At 44.8% G+C, this 19,190-nt stretch overlaps 1 protein-coding gene and 5 non-coding genes across 7 annotated transcripts; all 6 read right to left on the reverse strand.

Annotated features, from left to right (window-relative positions):
- Positions 1-1,825: 1,825 nt before the first annotated feature.
- Positions 1,826-18,998, reverse strand: intu (inturned planar cell polarity protein). 2 transcript variants are annotated; one of them, XM_076725119.1, is made up of 17 exons: positions 18,813-18,998; positions 16,339-16,943; positions 14,652-14,737; positions 11,262-11,477; positions 8,014-8,132; positions 6,695-6,784; positions 6,036-6,113; positions 5,561-5,744; positions 5,124-5,177; positions 4,968-5,030; positions 4,411-4,626; positions 3,944-4,036; positions 3,414-3,845; positions 3,184-3,281; positions 2,895-3,084; positions 2,648-2,790; positions 1,826-2,421 (listed from the first exon to the last, which is right to left on the reverse strand). In XM_076725119.1, the coding sequence occupies exons 1-17, from the start codon at positions 18,896-18,898 to the stop codon at positions 2,310-2,312; spliced, it is 2,865 nt and encodes a 954-aa protein (XP_076581234.1). In that variant the 5' UTR covers positions 18,899-18,998; the 3' UTR covers positions 1,826-2,309. The 2 variants fall into 2 exon arrangements, with proteins under 2 accessions (XP_076581234.1, XP_076581233.1); XM_076725118.1 differs by lacking the exon at positions 18,813-18,998 and adding an exon at positions 17,992-18,202.
- trnad-guc (transfer RNA aspartic acid (anticodon GUC)) lies at positions 7,482-7,553 on the reverse strand. The gene has a single exon. It is a non-coding gene; the product is annotated as a tRNA-Asp (tRNA).
- Positions 7,853-7,924, reverse strand: trnad-guc (transfer RNA aspartic acid (anticodon GUC)). Its single transcript has one exon. It is a non-coding gene; the product is annotated as a tRNA-Asp (tRNA).
- Positions 9,988-10,061, reverse strand: trnan-guu (transfer RNA asparagine (anticodon GUU)). The gene has a single exon. It is a non-coding gene; the product is annotated as a tRNA-Asn (tRNA).
- trnan-guu (transfer RNA asparagine (anticodon GUU)) lies at positions 10,235-10,308 on the reverse strand. Its single transcript has one exon. It is a non-coding gene; the product is annotated as a tRNA-Asn (tRNA).
- On the reverse strand, positions 10,909-10,982 carry trnan-guu (transfer RNA asparagine (anticodon GUU)). The gene has a single exon. It is a non-coding gene; the product is annotated as a tRNA-Asn (tRNA).
- Positions 18,999-19,190: the final 192 nt, after the last annotated feature.

Below are 19,190 nucleotides of genomic sequence, written 5' to 3' on the forward strand. Positions count from 1 at the left end.
ATGAAAGAAACAATATTTATTAAGATAAATAACGCTGTAGAAAAAATAGACCACGCCCCCTTGAACGGCACGCGCTGCCAAGACATCAGAAACGCAATAATTAAAGATATGAACACTCTTTTATGGATTCTCCTGCAGTTGTTTTGACAAACTGCTTTTAGCGTTTCAGCAAAACCGTTTAAACGTTAAAAAAAAAAGTTGATTTTTCATATTTTTTCTCAGTTGCCAACTAAACACATGGGCTATAACACGTCATAAATCAGTGAAAATGACTAAATTTAAGATATGCAGTTTTTGATGGAAATTGAGTCATTTGTTGCTAAAATGAACTTTGAGATGAAAGAAACAATATTTATTGAGATAAATAACACTTTTAAAAAAAAAATAGACCACGCCCCCTTGAACGGCACCCGCTGCCAAGACATCAGAAACGCAATAATTAAAGATATGAACACTTTTTTATGGATTCTCCTGCAGTTGTTTTGACAAACTGCGTTTAATGTTTTAGCAAAACCGTTTAAACGTTAAAAAAAAAAGTTGATTTTTCATATTTTTTCTCAGTTGCCAACTAAACACATGGGCTATAACACGTCATAAATCAATGAAAATGACTAAATTTAAGATGTGCAGTTTTTGATGGAAATTGAGTCATTTGTTGCTAAAATGAACTTTGAGATGAAAGAAACAATATTTATTAAGATAAATAACACTGTAGAAAAAATAGACCACGCCCCCTTGAACGGGGAAGCCGCACGCGCTGCGAAGACATCGACCATTAATCTAAAGCGGAAACGCAATAACGATTTCTCCATCATGGATATCCATCATGGATAATCCTGAACGTCCTCTTCACCACCTCGTGGACAGACAGCGGAGCTCCTTCTGTAACACATGGCTCCAGCTCCGCTGTCACGAGCCATCCCACTGTACAAAGTGACTTTAACAGTTATTCCACCAACCTCACAAACTCTTTTGTTTTGCATATTATTTTTACATATTATCTGCACTACTGCAATATTGCACATACGGTCTACGGTTTACACTTACCTGTCATCTGAAGCTGCACACATATTCTGCTGTTTTTGCTGTAAATACTATTTATATACTTAGTTATATTGTATATTTATTCTATTATTATAATATTATATAATGTGTATTATACATTATAATACATATAACTATATATGTGGTTTTACTTTGTGATATTTTTATTTTTATTCGTGTTTATATATTTTTTTGTTACTTTTTTCTAAATAATTGTTGATACATTCCGTGTCTGCCTGTATGTTTAATTGCTACTCCAACAAAATAACTTCCCAAATTGGGATCAATAAAGAAGCAGTCTAGTCTAATGATAGGAACATATATTTTATGTTTATGTGTATGTTTAACCTGCTCCTGCAACAAAATGCTTCTCTAAATTGGGATATGTACAGCAATGTTATAGTCCATGGCTTATTTTAAAAGTGAGAGAGAAGGACAGGCCCACAGCGATTGATGGAAATGTGGGACCAGTTGTGGGACCAGTGCAGACAAAAGAGAGACCGTCCCCACGTTTTATCAGCAATTTCCCAGCAAAGCTCCCGTTTCTGTCGCCACTGAACACTGTCATCCTCAGTTTCATCAGAACCGGATCACTCATTGACATTTGTCAAACACAGTGTGGATTTATAATAATGTCTTTCCCCACAGTGATGCTAGTTACACAGTTGAGTTACATATATTGTTAAATGTTAAGACATAAAAAAAAATTAGACTTGGAGACAAACATCAATGACAAGCAGATCTGTTTGGAAAGAATCAGAGACACAGCTTTTGTTTCTTTAATCTCAAAGTTCATTTTAGTAACAAATGACTGAATTTCCATACAAAACTGTACATCTTAAATTAAGTAACAAATGACGTGTTTCCAGCACTGCATACTACTTGTGAAAATACAACCTTATCTGCTCATCTGTCCACCTGGAGATGTGTGCAGCAGCAGCAGCAGCAGCAGGATTTTTATGGTCCATCTTAGTAAACTTCACGGCAGAAAACTGTCAGGGCGACTGGTCACACTGGAAGGGTTTTGTCTGCTCTGATCAGACATTTACACTGAGGTGTCTGAGGTATTCACTGGTTGAGGAGCTTTCTATCCACACAAACACACACTTAGAGGCCATTACACACATCTGTGGTGAGCAACAAGGCACAGAAATGACGTGGGACAGCTTGCATAAAATCCCCACATCTGCTCTCAGGTGCTTGGGACTGTTGTCCTGGGAAAGCAGCTGATGCTCAAACGGTGGAAGAAATCTTGTGGTGATGCATCATAAGGCGAGGCCGAAGGAGAGTCTGAAGGCCATCTCTACAGGAACCTCCGCCACGGAGTCATGGAAACACACGTAGAATTCCTGAGGGACGGGCTCGAGCAACATCCGTCTGACAAAAAGACAAGAATTGGACACGAGAAAAAGTTCCTGTCAAACACTTTAATTAGAGATAAATATTACAACAGCTTCACATTTGTCACGGTTTGCTTCCTTCTTTGTCTTAATGCCAGTTGAATATTTTTGGTCAGACTAAACATATTGCTCTGTTCTAGTAATATTCTCGACCAAAGGTTAGTTGATAAAAATCAGTCTGATCAAAGGGGAAGCTGACTTACCCTATAACCCAGTACGTCATGGTGGGAGCAGGTTTCCTCTGGTCGGTCCAGTTCTCAGGTTTACACTGGAACAGAACCCCGTGTTCCTTCACTGGACCCAGACCCCAGCCGGCACCCTGAGGTCTGTCTGCAGCCCGACGACCCTGCACAAAAGAAAACCACACAACAATCATTTGATTACATCACCTTGGTTTTGTAAATTAGGATTTTATATATATTTTAGGCTACATGTCTAACTGTCGCTCACCCTGGCTGGCAGGCTCTGCTGAAACGCCGCCCGTATGGAGAGGCAGCAGTGGTGGAAGTTGCGAATGAGCTGTGGGTGAATGGAGCCGCTGAGCTGAGCCACTTCTCTGTGAGTGGGAGCGATGAAGATCCCCTGAACCGTTTCCATTAGGACATAGTGGAACAAAGTGTTCTCTGCCCCCGAGGTGAGTCTGTCACAAACACAGGACAGGTAGAGTTTTTAGGGTTTTAGCTGCGTAAATTATGTATGCAACTGGACTGAGGGAAAAGGATCATTTCCCATCACCCACTTCATGGTGTTATACATCTCCTCTGTCTCCCTTTCAGTCAGGGTCTTCCTCAGGGTGCCCAGGTAGAACGGGTTTGGGTGCTTCATCCTGGGAATCTGCTGTCAAAGCAGAAAAAAAGCATTGAAGGCTCCTTTTCTGTGAGATTAGAGTTAGAAAACATCAAATGCGATCATGAATTGAACTTTATACTTTAACTTTAACCCTAACTTTATAAAAGACTGCAGCTGTACCTTGAAGAGGCCTCCGCTGCCTCCACTCCCATCAGACCCTCCCGACCCCAGTGAGTCCCGTCGTCCCCCCAGCTTCCTCGCCGAGTCCGGCGTGGAATGTGGACTGAGGCCTGGAGCCACTGATGAACCAGACCCTGACCCAGCATCCATCTGTCCCTCGCTCCCGCTGTCCGACAGGCTCCTCTGTGGGCTGGACCTCCGGGCCTTCTCCCCAAACAAGCTACGCCCTCTGGAGCCCGTGGAGGAGCCTTTAACTGCCCCGGCTAGCTTGCTGAAGATGGGGGAGGAAGAGGCCAGGCTGTCCAGGCGGTCGCGGGCCGTGGCGGCAGGGAGGAACCAGTCAGCACAGGACAGGCAGGGAGCAGGTGGAGCGTTCAGACGCTCCTCCATGCCCGCTTCCAGCACCTCCAGCTGCAACAAGGTGGCCTTCACCTGAGAGCGAGAGAGCTTCAGTTTATATTGTAGTCATCAACAGATTTTTGGCTCTCTTGGCTGCAAAAGAATTCAGATTCAAGTCCAACAAGGTTCACCTGATCCACGTAAACACAATCAGGTCCTGGAGAACCCAAAGCTGGTGAAGCACATCCACCCGCTTCCAGCAGCACACACTGCATGAAGTGCCTCTGGGGTGGAGAGATGAATGAATACACACAGAGAAAATATAATCAGGACAATAAAAACTAGAGGTATGACAGAAAAAGAAAAACAAAGACAGAGAGATGAATAAACAGAAGAAGGAGAGGACATGAGGGAAGTCATGTTTCCTTTAACACACTTTTGTTTTTAGTCGATGGATGAAGAAGAAGAAAAGGGTTTGATAACTTGAACCTTATGTGGACATTATTCATGGAAAAATACTCAGAAAAGTGCCGACTACATCTTTGCTTCATTTCGGCTGACTAAGAACTGCACTGCTTCAAGTAGAATACTTGTGAACACACTCCAACTCTATCTAAAAGTCTAATAAAGACAAAAAACCAGCGACTCGCCTCCTTACCAGCCCCACTATGAGGAGGAAGTGGCGTCCTTCAGGCTGGCTGTAGCCTGGTGCTGCGCTGCCGCTGCTGGCTCTCTGCTGCGGAAACACCTCCCTCCAGATGACCAGCTGACCCACCCGCTGCTCAGACGCCAGCGGCAGCAGGCAGTAGTGCTGGCAGTACAGGCACACGTCCAGCAGGTCCTCTTTAGGCAGATGGTTGGCGATCAGGTAGGACTGGAAGGTGAGCGTGTGGATGATTTAGTAAAATCTTTTTAATTAAACATAACACAAAAAATGTAACAGTCTACAGCTCACTGTCCTTCTATCTTTTCCCCTTTGTTAATATTTAAACAGAGTGATTAGGCTGGTGATAGTCACTGAGCCACAGAGCAGGCTCATCGTGTAATCTCATGTGAAAGGTCATCTTCTGCACACAGTGACTGCTAGCCGGGCCTTTCATGGCTGCCATTTAAAGACAGCCGTCTAGACTGTGAGGGAGGATATAAATACGACAAGGCCGCCTGCACTGGAGCGTGTGTGTGTGTGTGTGTGTGTGTTTGGACGAGGACACCTACCTTGTAGAACAAACAGGAACCAAGAATCACATACAGACGCCTCAGGCCAAAAAAGTCCTCAGACTGTTGGAAAAACAAAGAGAAAGATTAAAATCCATAAGTTAATTGTCTGATGCAAAAGTGTGTAACCGATTACAAGTTCTCGCCATTTCTCACCATCTCTCCAAAATCAGAAGACTCGAAATCAGAGAGAACAGTGTCCACCTCCATCTGTGGGCGGAGAAGATCAAACAAAAGCTTAACAGCATTTAATTATCAGCATAAGGATCAAAATCAGAATCAGGAATGTGCTAAATAATGTCCAGTCAAAGTTGTACATCTCTTCAGTTTTATGCATCTACAGTGTCCTTCTGCACTGATCCAATAAATACATGGTTAACATGTCACATTGTACTGGAGTCACTCTTAACAGTGGACACTGGAGGGCACCATAGACTTACATTCATTTCCTGGAGACTTATCCTAAATTCAACCAAAGTGTTCACCCCAAGATTTCATCATTTACATGATGGGACTTGAGTTTTGAGTCCCCACAGTGTGACTGAACAAACACATTTATGCCCCCACAGCTCGCGTAATACACGTCAACACACCTTGATTTCTGGAGGCAGCGTGAGCCATCGGACCGCCGGCAGTCCGTCGAGGAAAAGGGTCCCTGAGACGTCGGGAGGCGGGGCGGAGGAGCCGTCCCTCAAGCGAGACGGCTGAATGAGCTGCTGGAAGAACAGGCAGAAGAAGTGGTCGAGCCTGGGAGCGTGGTCTGCTTTACCGAAGGCGCTGCGGAGGACACGGTGAAGAAATGAGCGCCATGATAACACAGAGAGTGATTCACAGAACGACAGAGGAAAAAGACGTGGAGGGAGGGAAAGATGTTTGGGAACACAGAGTTACACAGAGTTAAGAGCGTCAGACAATGAAGACTCTGTGTACAATCTAGCTGCTGCTTTGAAGTGGTGAAACACACTGTTTCTATTTCAGTATGTGTTGCATAAAAAAAATGGCAGCCAGAGAGGGGAAGTTTGAACCAGCTCTCCCAGCAGGACCACAGGAAAGCTCAGACCGACCAACCTGTCCAAGGAGCCGTACATCACTTTTAATGTCCGGACGACGTCTCCCACGACCGTCTGCAGATACAGCAGTGGAACCCTGCCGGGAAACGGAAAAATGTCAAAGGCAGACCTGCACGAACCTCTGCTCATCAAATATTTGGACTAACGGCCGGGAGCCACGAAGGAGGAACATTTTATACGTTATTGTTTTGTCTACACGTGGGTGTTCCTCCAGGATCGACCCTTCACGCGTGAATGAGTTTGTTTCTCAACCGACGTGACGACTGATCGGCGGCTGAAAATGAAAAGGTGGCTAATGTCACTCAAATCAGCAACCATGTTACAACCACGTGCTCCTGAAGGAGGCATTCATCCAGCCAGCATGGGACAAAAAGAAGCACATGTGCACGCTGAGAGAAACTTTTCAATTGTTTTCACCGATGGTGCTCTTAAATATGTTTCCTCTTCTCCAAAAGTAGTTAATTTCTGGAGTGCAGGTCACGCTTTGAAAATTTATGACCGCTCACCAGCATCAGAATCAATTACTGAACAAGCACAATCAGCCTGTGATATCTGTCGATTTCTCTGCTGGCAAAGGCTGCAGTTCAGTGGTGAAATTTGGTGGAGTTATCTCTGTGTCATAATCTGTGTGTTTGATACCGCCTCCCTCTGGAGTACCTCTCAGCAGGAAGTCCAATGACCAACAGGTTGCCGCTTTCCTTCCAGTAGCCCACATGTACCAGATGTTTGCCGAGCAGGAGAGAGGAACTACGGAGGAATGGAAAGACATGCGACAGACAGGACAGAAAAAGAGGGGTTAACATCAATACATGAATGTTGAATTCATAACGTCCAACAACTCCCCCAATTTCCAGAATTTTCTCCCAAATGTTGTTTTAAACTCAACTGTGAACTGTGTTGATACTCAAAACATCCAGCGGCGAACTGGCAGAAAAGTTAGGAATTTGGGGGAGTTACAGCAAAAACAGTTTTTGGAACTTATTAAAACTGGTTTCATCATCACCACATTAATGCTGTTATAATTTATGTATAGAGGGAAATCTGAGCGTGTGTGTGTGAAAGAAAGTTTTCAGTGGCAGAAGGAGGAAGAAGTGAAAAGAGGATGGAAAAATTCTGAATCTGCACACAATCCTCCTCATGAAACAAGCAGCACTGTGTGACAAAGTTAAAGGCGTTACAGAAGATGAAAAGTTAACACTTCTCAGTATCACTGCCACAGTCTGCATCCAATACTGCTCATTAGAGCAATTATATCAAAGTACAGGAGCATCACTGCAGGTGAAAATCTGTTAGAAATCATTACATGTAAGATTTAAAGCACCTGAAACTACAACAGTCCTTAAATCGTCGTTGTCAGAGTGCAACACAGAGACAACGAAATGCAGTGAATCACGGAAATGACAGAACACCAGTATGATAAGATCAACGCCTGGAGCAATAAGGCCTCCCCGTCGGGGAATCGAACCCCGGTCTTCCGCGTGACAGGCGGAGATACTGTCCACTATACTAACGAGGACGACAGTATGCCCCTGCAAATTGCTGGGAAAGTGTGGCAACGGTGTCTCCTGACTATTCTCTTCATTTTATTATTCTTTATTGTATGTATTTTATGTGTATGTTTAACCTGCTGCTGCAACAAAATAATTTCCTAAATGGGGACATGTACAGTAACGTTGTAGACTTCGTCCGGGAAAAAGAGGGACTTGAACCCCAGCTCACATAAATCTCGTATCTAAATCGGAAACGCAGTAATTAAAGATATGAACACTCTTTTATGGATTGTCCTGCAGTTGTTTTGACAATAAGCAATAAGGTCTCCCCGTCGGGGAATCGAACCCCGGTCTTCCGCGTGACAGGCGGAGATACTGTCCACTATACTAACGAGGATGCATGCAGGGTCTGCAGTGTGATCTGATAGGGAGCACCTGGTTGGCTGATGGTGCGTTACTGTTTGTCGTCCATGCTGCGGCGCCTACCTGATGATCCGCCCTCCTGTGACATTCTCCAGCATGTCGCACAGCGTGAGGAAGATCCCCCTCACTCCTTTCAGCTGGCTGGATGCTTCAGACACCGGGTACTGGTACAAGATCTCCTCCTGCACACACACACACACACACACACACACACACACACACACACACACACACACAAAGTGAGTGTCATTTGGAATCTGTGTCATGAAAATTATACACGCAGCAGTAAGAAAAAAATCTCTGGTTAGCCGATCAACAGAAAAACGTCACGTAAAAATGCGTCGTCTGAATTATGGACAGCGGAGACGAACGAACAGACGGACCGCTGGATGTTTATTCTGTCACCTCAACAATGTTAGTTTGGTTTGAGCGTTACTGTCCAGCCACTTTCTCAGAGGAAGAAATGTCACTTAAAAGCAGGAAATAGAGGAATTTGACTGAAGCTCATGGAAACTCTTAAACAGCTCAGCGAAATGTCAGTGAAAAAAGGCCCTCGTACAAACTACAAAGCAGAGAGGAGAGCGCTCTGGGCACATTCAGTGTATTGTTTGTGATATTAGTATTCCTCCCAGCATGCCGGCAGCTTTGAAGGATCCAGGGCGGATAAGAGCTGAGCCGCAGAGAGGGTCTGAGCACGGAGCGGCGGGCGAGGGGGTAAAAACCTTGAATGAACGGGGCCTTATAGCCTTGGCAAGCAGAACAAAGACACAGTGAAACACTTCAGCTACATCTTGTTTATACATAAAAAAAGGCTCAGATCACAAAAACATCACAGCTCAAACTCAAAAATACCACCACCGAACCGCTCCGAATCCTGCTACCCTGCAATCAAAGGACTAAAAAATCAAAGTCAGAGTTTGGCGGCTTCTGGCACGCCACTGTCATTTAGAGAGGCGAGTGCTGGCTGATGTGGCTCCAGACAAGCCATGCTCTCCATCTTCAGCTCCAGAAAAAAAAAACGTCAAACTCTGGCTCGCAGATACGCAGAAAGGAACCGTACAAGCATTTAAAGAAAACATCAACCTGCCAATGGTCGTCCACAGGGAAAACGTGATTACAGCGTAGGAGATGACAGTCAGCAAATGAGCAGTTTGCTTCTCGGAGTAGAAAAACACACACTTTGGGATTAACACTTGGCTGCGAGCTGATTGTTTGCCACCTTATGGGAAAGGAAACGCCGCCCTTTGCATGGATGCAATTAAAAAATGAAATGTATATCTATTTTTCTTTATAGACTCCAGCCAAAAGGGGCATGTGTGGATTCACTCTAGAGAGAATAAAGCTCACAGCATTTAAATGACAGATCATTTATCGACAGGAGCTGCGCCTGAATATCTCCCCTGTTTTCTGTTAGCAGCACCCGCAGGCGCTGGAAGCCGGCCAAAGCAGTAGTTTTCTATAAGAGTCTGACTCACATCGGAGAAGTTCAGAGAAAGCTTTCCACTCCTGGATTTGGGATTTCTTGACACTCAATTATCAGAACACACCTGCGCGCTGGAGGACGATTAAGGCTTTTAGCTGGTAGTGTGGAGAGTCTTCATGGTTGAAGTGACACAAACCATGAATCGATCGTTAGAATGTAGGTGATTAAATATGTCTGATCAACATATTTCAGTGTTTTAAATCCACTTTCATTGTGCTGCTCAGAGTCAGTGGGCCTTTGACCACATAGTCATGATCAGGTTTCCCAAAAACCCAAAAGGATGGAAAAATATGTGATCAGACAGAGTTTGGATATCAACAATGGCCTTAGGTTCTGTTTCCTCTGACTATTTCAATTTTGGGAACATTTAACAACATTTTTGTTTAAGCTCCGTCAGCATCCCCTGCACATCTGGGTGTTGCAGAAAGGGTTTGCTCTTTTCTACGCTCCCTCCATTTTGGATACAAGGACATATTGACGCCATGTCTTGTTATTTCTGCAACAGCAGGATCACAGTCAGTCGTATGTGATGTTTACTTAAGCACAAAACACAGCGTCCCTGGGTGGGCTCGAACCACCAACCTTTCGGTTAACAGCCGAACGCGCTAACCGATTGCGCCACAGAGACTGCGTTTGTGCTGTGATGAGGGGGGTGTGGTCTTGCAGCACTTTCATCACAATCCGGGACTAAACGTAAAGGAACCAAAGTGACCTGAGGCTGACGAAGTTCAGCATTTTTGTTGAGGGCATCCAGAGTTCAAGATATTAATTATTATCTGTTTACTTAAGTGTAAAACACAGCGTCCCTGGGTGGGCTCGAACCACCAACCTTTCGGTTAACAGCCGAACGCGCTAACCGATTGCGCCACAGAGACTGCGCTATACTGTGGGGGCGTGGCTTCGCTCCTGAAATCACGCCCCCATGTATGGCAATATATAGAAAGCCTAATCATGAAATTTTAAACTGAGAATTCATTGTGCAGAAAATAGATAATAAATACACTATTAGACATAAAAGCGTAGCTGTAATCAGGCTTTGAATTTACTTATTTTGCATACAAGAATGTGCATATCCAACCACCAACCTTTCACTTATCAGCCAAATATACAAGCCGACTGCACCTTAGAGAATGCTAATTCATGAAATCACACGATGTATGGTTTTCTCTTCTGAAATGTTTTACATTTTTGGTCTGTTTCCTGCCCTGACCTGCAAGTTATAATGCTTTTTATATATAATTTATATAAATGTGATACCTGGAAAAAGTAAATGCTGACTCTTTAAGCACTCTTCTGGCTGTTATTCAATTCTTTTGCACTGAAGGACACACAACTCCTGAAGATGTGCCCTGTTCAATCTGCATCGCTGCTGTCACAGTCATTTTATCTATGTTTCTCTGACCCTTACCCCTGATGATGGAAAGCAGTTCACTCATTTACATGATGTTATCTGTTTACGTAAGCACAAAACACACCGTCCCTGGGTGGGCTCGAACCACCAACCTTTCGGTTAACAGCCGAACGCGCTAACCGATTGCGCCACAGAGACTGCGCTGCTCTGACACGTGTGGTGTTCTCTCATCTTCAAGCCCCACCAACCTGCACTTGTCATATCCTTCCAGAAATCAGGCTGGGCAACATGACAGAAACTTAAATCATGGTATTTTAAATTTATATATTATCAATTTAAACTTTCCTATTGCCTGGAACTACTGGGGTGGGGTTTCCAGCAGATTTCCAATTATTTGGCATTCATAATTTTCCTTGTGAAAATTTTAATGCTGGAAAGACGTATAAATGTCCCATCACACGTTTTACACAAACTGACCTCCTCCTGCGGCGACGCTGAGTCCAGTTTAAGTGAGAGGTACATCACAATGTGCGGGATGTGTCCGATGGACATCTGAAGTTCGGCTGTGTCCTCCCCCCACAGCAGACGCACCAGCTGGCTGACCGGCGGAGAGACCTTCGTCTTACGAGCCGCTGAAGTGTCGCTAAGGCTGCCGCCGTCCACCAGAGCCGCTGTCTCCATGGTCAGCCTCACCTGGAGGAGGTGGCGGGAAAAGAGAGGAAAAATATGAAAGCATAAGGTTGAGCGAAATGAAGAAAGGGACAAGAATGATTTATAAGAAATCAGGACAGAGTTTTCATTCACTTCTAAAAATAAGCCACTATGGCTCCACATGATTAGACTTGGCAAGACGCTTTAACAGTGCCCATGTGTCTGTTTGAGGAAAACAGAGGTGTGCACATGTGCAGGGCTTCCAAAGGGGAGAAAACCTTCAATCATTACACATTCATTCAGGAAAAGGCTGAAAAAAAGCGAATAGATTGTCAGAGAGAAAGTGACACCAACATCCAGAGCCGACCGCAGCCTAACAAATAGCAGGGATCTGCAGTGTGTGTGTGTGTGTGTGTGTGTGTGTGTATTGTGCGTGCTTTTGTCTGAGTGTGTTGGACTAAATTAAAACCAGACCTCTGCAACCCGAAGAAACGGTGGCAAGGCAACAGACGGCCTATCTTCTCTCGTTCAGGCAGTATTTTTTGACTTTCCGTACCCCGGCGCTGTATTTTACACTGCCATTCATAGAAAGTCGCAGTGGAAAGAGAAACAGAGCTGCATGGAAACCCGACGAGCACGCACATGGAAACACACACATGCAGTCAAGATACACAGACGGGTGAGAAGCTGCACCTCTGTGGTGTCCTCCTTTAAACAGTCTGTCACAGCTATGTTTAGGTCTTATGCGCTACATCGGATTATATCCAGTGGAGGCTGCGTGTAGACCTCACATGTGTAGATACTAACCTTCACAAACCCCAAAATGTCATAATGATATATGCTGGTATTCTGTTTACATATCCGCACTGGATATACAAAATCCATCCCACTCATCGTACAGCTTAAATTAGCTCATTATCGACGGAAACCAATTAGGAAAACTCTCTACCAACAAAAGACCAAATGTTTACAGAGCGTACAGGAGGTGCACATTATAGATGGTGTCAGGTCTGTTCACACACTGTGTTGACTCGGAGCTGAAACCTGTCAGCGCAAGAGGGGCCGTCCATGGAGCTGAACTGATGTTGATTCAAGAAAGCCAGAACCGGAGTCCAGATGTGAGAAAGAGCAGCTGGATCCTAACAGGTTAAAAAAATGCGCTAAAGAGCTGCGGTGGAAATCACTGGTCAGGGAGAGTTGATCGAGGTCCTGACTGAGCACGGCTCTACCTTCCTCTGCCCTTCAGGAAGTCAGGTATTTCTACGAGGATGAATAACGCTGTGTAACCCTGACGCAAGGGGGGTATCGCATAAAGAATATACAGCAGGTCTGAGGAGTTTTCCCTGCCTGAGACATTTAGCAGAGAGGCAGGCAGAACAGTGGAGGTTCTGCTGGGATTTGACCTCAAACCACCGCGGGCCTTGCAGATCCAGTTATAAGTTTTAACCACTACATCTTAACTGGACACGCCCCAACTACATTTTGGTGTTTGACTGTAACAGAATGTGAAATATGCCATTTATTGAACGCTGCATGGCCGCTTATACCGCCTTCCACACACGGAGGAGTCCAGCTTTTAACCCAGGCACTGTTTGTGTCTGCAACCAACGAAAGAAAAGCATTTGGCAGTATTAATACGTGGTATTAGTAGTAGTATGCTCAAAGAAATACATGAGGTATTGCGGTGATTATTTTGCAAAAAATAAAAATAAAAAGAAGGTGGGAAGTCTGTATTTTCTTAAGATCCTAGATCATATGGTGCCTACCAAATAGTTTTCAGGAAAAAAAAAAAGGAAAAGATTATATTCGCGGGTCAAAAATGTCGAAACTCTATTTTTCTAGTCCAACGATCGCTCCCAGAACTCTCCAAGGGCTGTCAGCACTAACCACAGGCCACCCGCCTCTCCAGCAGGCGCCTGCATCTGGGCCGCCAGCCATTTTAGCCAATTTTAGGGGTATTATTAAAGAAGAGCCGGGTAGGGGTGGAACGCCATGTGATGTACCTTTCAACTGGTGACTCCAAGTCCTGGAAGTGAGAGGTGAAAATTGATTTATGGCTGCGCAGTTCTCAGGATTCACGAAGGACGCGAGGCACAGCTTTGATTACACTGAGCGGAGGGCTTTGGATTCAGCCATGAAAAATGAAAGAAGAGAAGAAGAAAACCTTCAAATAGGCAAACCCTGAATTTAGGAAATCACTGGGTAAAGAGGCTGAGTGGGCTAACTGCAGCACTTTCGCTCATCATAAATAATAAGGATGTGGTTAGACTGGAGTGTGCTCTCACTGGAATTCCAGTCTGTTGATGTCAGTCATTTAGCACGAGCTCATAGATGGACACACACACACACACACACACACACACACACACACACACGAAAGAGAAACTGAAGGGTTAGCAGAGGGCACGGTGGACTGACTTTAATACTAATATTTGTCCATCCAAACATAATAAGTTCTGACTACGTTCCATCTGGGAGGGCTGGCGCACAGAAAAACCATCGTCCAACACACACTCACACAAAACAATCATTCTGTCAGCAATACAACTCTATTTCAAGTTTTTTGAGAGTCATCGTGGTGCCTGGGGAACCGTGTATTTTTCCAAAAAATCTCCCTCGCTCTTTCCCTACGATGTAATTTAGTTTCCGACTACATCTTCTAATCAGATGAGTTTTCAATCCCACAACAGCTTCCTGTGGCACCGAAAAAAGAGTCACACCACAGTCCCGTCTATCCGTCGTGTTCGCCATCAATCCGCGCGCACTCTGTCATTTGCAAATTCCTACTTTCTGATGGTCTGTTTTTTGGTGAAAATGCACGACTGAGGCACAGACGACGGATTTTTTAGCTGCCGATCAAAGGATAATTTCTCAGTAATTGAGGGTTTTCTAATGTTAAATGCCGCTGACTTCTGCTTTCTATTCACATTTTAGCAGCTCAGAAGAGCCGATGCATTTCAGCATAATTTAATGCTTTCACTTACCGTCCAAGTTTGCTGTTTGTAACAAGACCAAAATGCTACCATACAGCTTTGGAAGGCTAATCCAATATGGAAAAGGTCCCTTTAAAGTATGACAGCAGAGATCGTGACAGCTAGCGGCTTTCGATATTCACTATAAAGACAACTACAAAACTGTACGCACACAAGCCGCTGCTGCTGCTGAGCGTGTATTTGCTATGTCGGTAGATTTACACACACACACACACACACTGACCTGTGTTGGTCCCGGGATGCAGGACAGAACCCTCTCGATGTTCTCCGAGGTCACGTCCACATCGTCCACTGCTACGAGCACGTCACCTGAAGATCGCACGCAGAGAGGCATTTACAAGACCAGTAATGCTAATAAACAATACTAACAGTGTGTGTTAACCACCTTACAGTCACAGAGTCTGACAGTAATGAAACACAAAGCAGATTTTCTTGATGTGCAGTTAAGCAGAACGCCGTCCACAAGAACGGGGATTAATGCCCCCAAAACAAGAGACACACACCATATCAAAGGCTTAACTTTTGTGCTGTAACAAAGCAGCGTGCCTTCATTTTTTGGTGCACTCCAGCCTCTTTTCTTTCCAAAATTACAGGGAGCATCTCAACCTTTGCCTGCATATTATTTAGAGGCAACACGCTCATTTGATGCGGACAGGTCCACCATCGAGCAGCGTTTATTCTAAACATCTGACCCATGTTTGGTCAATAATCAAATATTAACTTGGCTTATATGTTCAGTAAGAACACTGATTGTATTAACTTGGATGTGTTCCTGACCTCCGCAGTGCACCCAGTAAAGGGCCAATAAAGAGCCTCACCTGCTTGGTTGCAGGGAGGCTCACCACAATCTCAGTAACAGAGCTATTCCAGGTATTTAACCGCTCTAATTGTTTAAGCATGTAGCTGCGCTGCATTAAAGCTTCTCTAAACAGTAACTCATGTGGGTAGTCATTTGTGGTGAAGCACAACTGGCATTCCTACGTCTGCTAGTAAAAACTGCCTGATCATTAGCCCAGATAGAGGAAAATCACTTCAGAGAGGCCGAGCTTTCAAACAGACAGATTTCTACGGGACCTGAGCAGCATTTGGAGTTTCGCTCACTCCGTGCTGAAGCTTTCACTCGGACTGAATATAGTTGCAGCGCGGAGCTGGCCACGAGAGGTAGCGATTAAATGTACTCCACACAGTTTTAACAAGAACTTTGTGGTTTTACAACACAGAGCTAAAAACTGAAAGTATGATAATGATTTGTATTACTTTGTAGTTGTTACTATGGATTCAGCAAACTGAGAGCAACACGATACAGAAGAAAAAATAAAAGGCTCGTTACCAGAAACAGGCCAGTTCTAGCAGTTTATTCCTAATTCCCTTTACAAATCATAGCTCATACTTTATCTATAATGCTGCCATTTTCTGACATAATCACGTGTTGTACATGATGCTCATTATTTAGGCTTTGGGCTCTTTTTCTAAACAAATCTGCGTGCGACTATGACTACGCTGTGATAACTGTAGCCCATGCTTTGGCAGTGCGTTTGTGTGATGTCGCTGCTGGTTCACCACTCGACTGGTGATCATATCAATCATAATTGCTGCGTAGCTGCATTTCCTCTGCCTTTTTGGGGAGATAGAGAGGGCCTTCTGTAAAAAGCCAGTAGGGGTTGTGAAAACTACTTTATTTTTCTTCAAATAAAATATTCCTGAAGAGCTCAGGCTTCTCAGACACACCCCTCCTCCTCGTGAGGTGTGTGTAGATGTCATCACCCAGCCAGGAACATAGCAACAGGCTAGGATAGCTCTCGACCTCTTCTGAACTCTAGAGGGGATAGATCATATCTTGAACATGGCCTTGTACATAATATTTTGTAGTCTGGTGTAATTGCAGCTACTCCTTGGAATTGTGGTCCTACCTATTAGGATTTGTCCACATTTGATGGCCGGGCTGTTGGGTATCAATCCATGAACAGTCAGTCTTTCCTCCTTTCTGACCACTGCAGGGTCTCCATGCCCTCTGCTCCAGGAGGGGCGATGCACCACCCCCAGCAGAGCTTCCAGCAGGCCGCCACTATCAGAGAGAGGTGCTGATGAACCTCCAAGACGTTTAGGGTTGAGGTAGACACACACTTCCTTCAGCTGCTGCTGCTGCACAGTCACGCCCTGCCTTGTACCGGGCTGGTTCTTCAGGATGGACGCTGGAGGTGATGACGAGGTTGAGTGGTCTTTACCCCCATCCTTCCCTCCTCCCCTGCGCTGAGATGGCCGGCGTTTTCTCCTCAGGATCCTGGCTAACCTTTTCAGAGTGGGCTCATCTTTCGCCCGTGAACCGCAGCGCTGCTTCTTGTTTTGCTCTGTGATGATCTCGGCCTCCTTTTCACTAAAGCGAACATGATTAGTGGACACGCCTTGATTGGCGGTGGCTTGGGCCAATGCAGCCTCCTCTTCGCCCTCGCTCAGCTCCAGGTAGAAAAGCTCGCCGTTCTTCTGGATGTCATCCAGCCATTCTGGTTCCAGGTCACTGAGGGAAGACAGAGCACTGAAGCACCGAAAGATACCAAGTATTAAATGCACAGCGGTATGAAACTGAAAAGACAACATGAGAGATCTACTGATAGTAATGATATGATGACGCAGAACTAGAAATAGATATTCAGATATAACAGATATTTTGGTTATCATGTAATGATAAAGCTTACATGATGTCTTTTTCTGGTCTAAATAGCTGTACTGAAGTTAAATTAGACATTTCTTTTTAATAATTTGGCATTTTTTTCTGATTTTAATGTACAATAAATGCATTGCCATCATATATCCACATTACTATTTATTTCCATCTTGAAGGAATGAACTATTATCCATGCAAAGTTTCAGTATTTGGGCAGTTGTTGTGCTCAACTTATTTGCCGGTTACTGATTGAAAAATATTTTTTTTCTGTACAAATGTATGACTATCAGTTACCAGTTATCAGTTGTTGTAATGAACAAACAACAAAGCTAAACTAAAAACCACCACATGTGGTCACATGTGCCTGACCAAAAGGGTGGGAGTAAAAACTAGATTTTTCTTTTGCTTGCTCTCCTTTTAAACCTGCTTTGAAGACCCAGTGCTAGGCAGCTTTGACATGATATCCATAAAATCACTGAGGATGGCAAGAGGCATGTAATTATTTATGAAGGTTTACCTCCCAAATTGAAAACACTCCCCAAAGCTATGAAAAGCACAGGGAGGAGAGATCAAACTGTGCGGATGGGAAGACACTCCCTCTTTGGCAACGCTGGCCACCGCCTGACAAAACTTATATTCACAAAACAACCAATTTTAGATCATATGTGGAGATAAATTATCAAAAGCAGCCGCAGACCACAGCCTCCGTTTTATATCTGCTGTGTAAACCATCAAAATGTCTGTTTCAGAGCCAAGTGACAGTATCTCCTCCTCACAAACAGGGGGAACTTTTCTGTGGAGAACTTGTTCAGGCAGACTCACTACAGACGGTCCGTCTTACCGTCTGTGAATGTAAACTGTTTGTTTGAGGTCGCAGAGTGAAATTAGCGTATGTTCTTACTCGGAGTCGTCGGAGCTGTTGAAACTCGATGCAGACTCGCAGTCACTACCGTCTTCTCCCGTTTGACGGCTAGAAAGAGTTTTATCTGTAAACTGGCGCGACGTTGGGAAAGCCATTTTTGTTCAGCGACGTTTCAATCCCGACGCACTCACGAAACGCGTCCTTCAACGCAAAACTTTTGGTGAAACAAACGGTGGTACTCTATCGCCATGTTGTTAGCGTTGGCCAGCGCGCTGGCGTTGTCACGTGACGCGAATGCGCCCGATTCGATTGGTGGACGGCGAAGTTGCTCCTGGCAACGCAGAAGCTTTCTGAGCTGAGGCTCCTCTGCTTTGTGGCCCAGGTGGGACCGCGCGACAGTGTGCCAGCAAGAGGCTCTCATCCCATTAAATAATGCAGCAACGGCACAGACAACACCACATACCAGCTCAGGTTATATTATTCACTCAATTTAACCCCAACGAATAAACACTGGGAGTGATCGACGTCAAATATCACAAAACAATCAGCACAACAGAACCAACTTCTAACCGCAACAGCCCCTAAATGACCCCAGAGGAATGGTGGAATCGAGCACGCAATGACAATCAATCGTCTGGGTTTGCTGAATTTTAAATGCACATCTGCGCTTTCGTTTTTGTTGCCCCGTCACGTCCAGCCAGCTGCGGACTTGCACGAGGTTTTTAAATCCCCTCCGGTATTCAGAAAACCTCTGACAAAGTGCCTCCGACCAAACAAAAGCACGCAGCTTTAGGTTTCAAGTGGAAATAGAAATACACAAGCTGTGTTCAGATAACTGTGCCGTCCGTGGCTGTACTGACCTGTAGAGGAGGACACTGCGAACAGAGTCGAAGTCCTCCAAGTTTTTAGAGAATGAAGCTCCATCTAAAGAAATGTTAAACATCATTTGTATGTCATGTTTTCGCCGGGAGTGCGGCCAACAACGCTGCGTGCACGTGAAATTTCCACTTGACGAAGATGCAGTTTAAAGTCCAGGATCCGAAAGAAACGCTTAAAAGATCAGTTTCATCTCAGCATGCGCCGATAAAATCACAATCGGCCCCTCTGCTCTGTCCCGTATGAGCACCACCACCACGCAGGCTGAACTGCGTCTCAGGGACCGGAGCGAGTCTTCCTCCAGGTTCTCACGTCAATCACTGACCCGGAGCGGTGGACCGACACCAACACCAGCTACTCAA

This window comes from Chaetodon auriga, chromosome 24 (genome assembly GCF_051107435.1).
Source record: "Chaetodon auriga isolate fChaAug3 chromosome 24, fChaAug3.hap1, whole genome shotgun sequence".
Classification (NCBI taxonomy): Eukaryota; Metazoa; Chordata; class Actinopteri; order Chaetodontiformes; family Chaetodontidae; genus Chaetodon; species Chaetodon auriga.

Excerpts from the sequence above, each read along its gene's own strand:
- intu (XM_076725118.1), bottom strand. The coding sequence starts at position 18,107 with ATGGCTTTCCCAACGTCGCGCCAGTTTACAGATAAAACTCTTTCTAGC. Across the intron at positions 2,791-2,894 it reads AGCAGAGCCTGCCAGCCAGG|GGTCGTCGGGCTGCAGACAG; the intron begins GTGAGCGACAGT and ends TCTTTTGTGCAG. Across the intron at positions 2,422-2,647 it reads ATGACGTACTGGGTTATAGG|ACGGATGTTGCTCGAGCCCG; the intron begins GTAAGTCAGCTT and ends TCTTTTTGTCAG.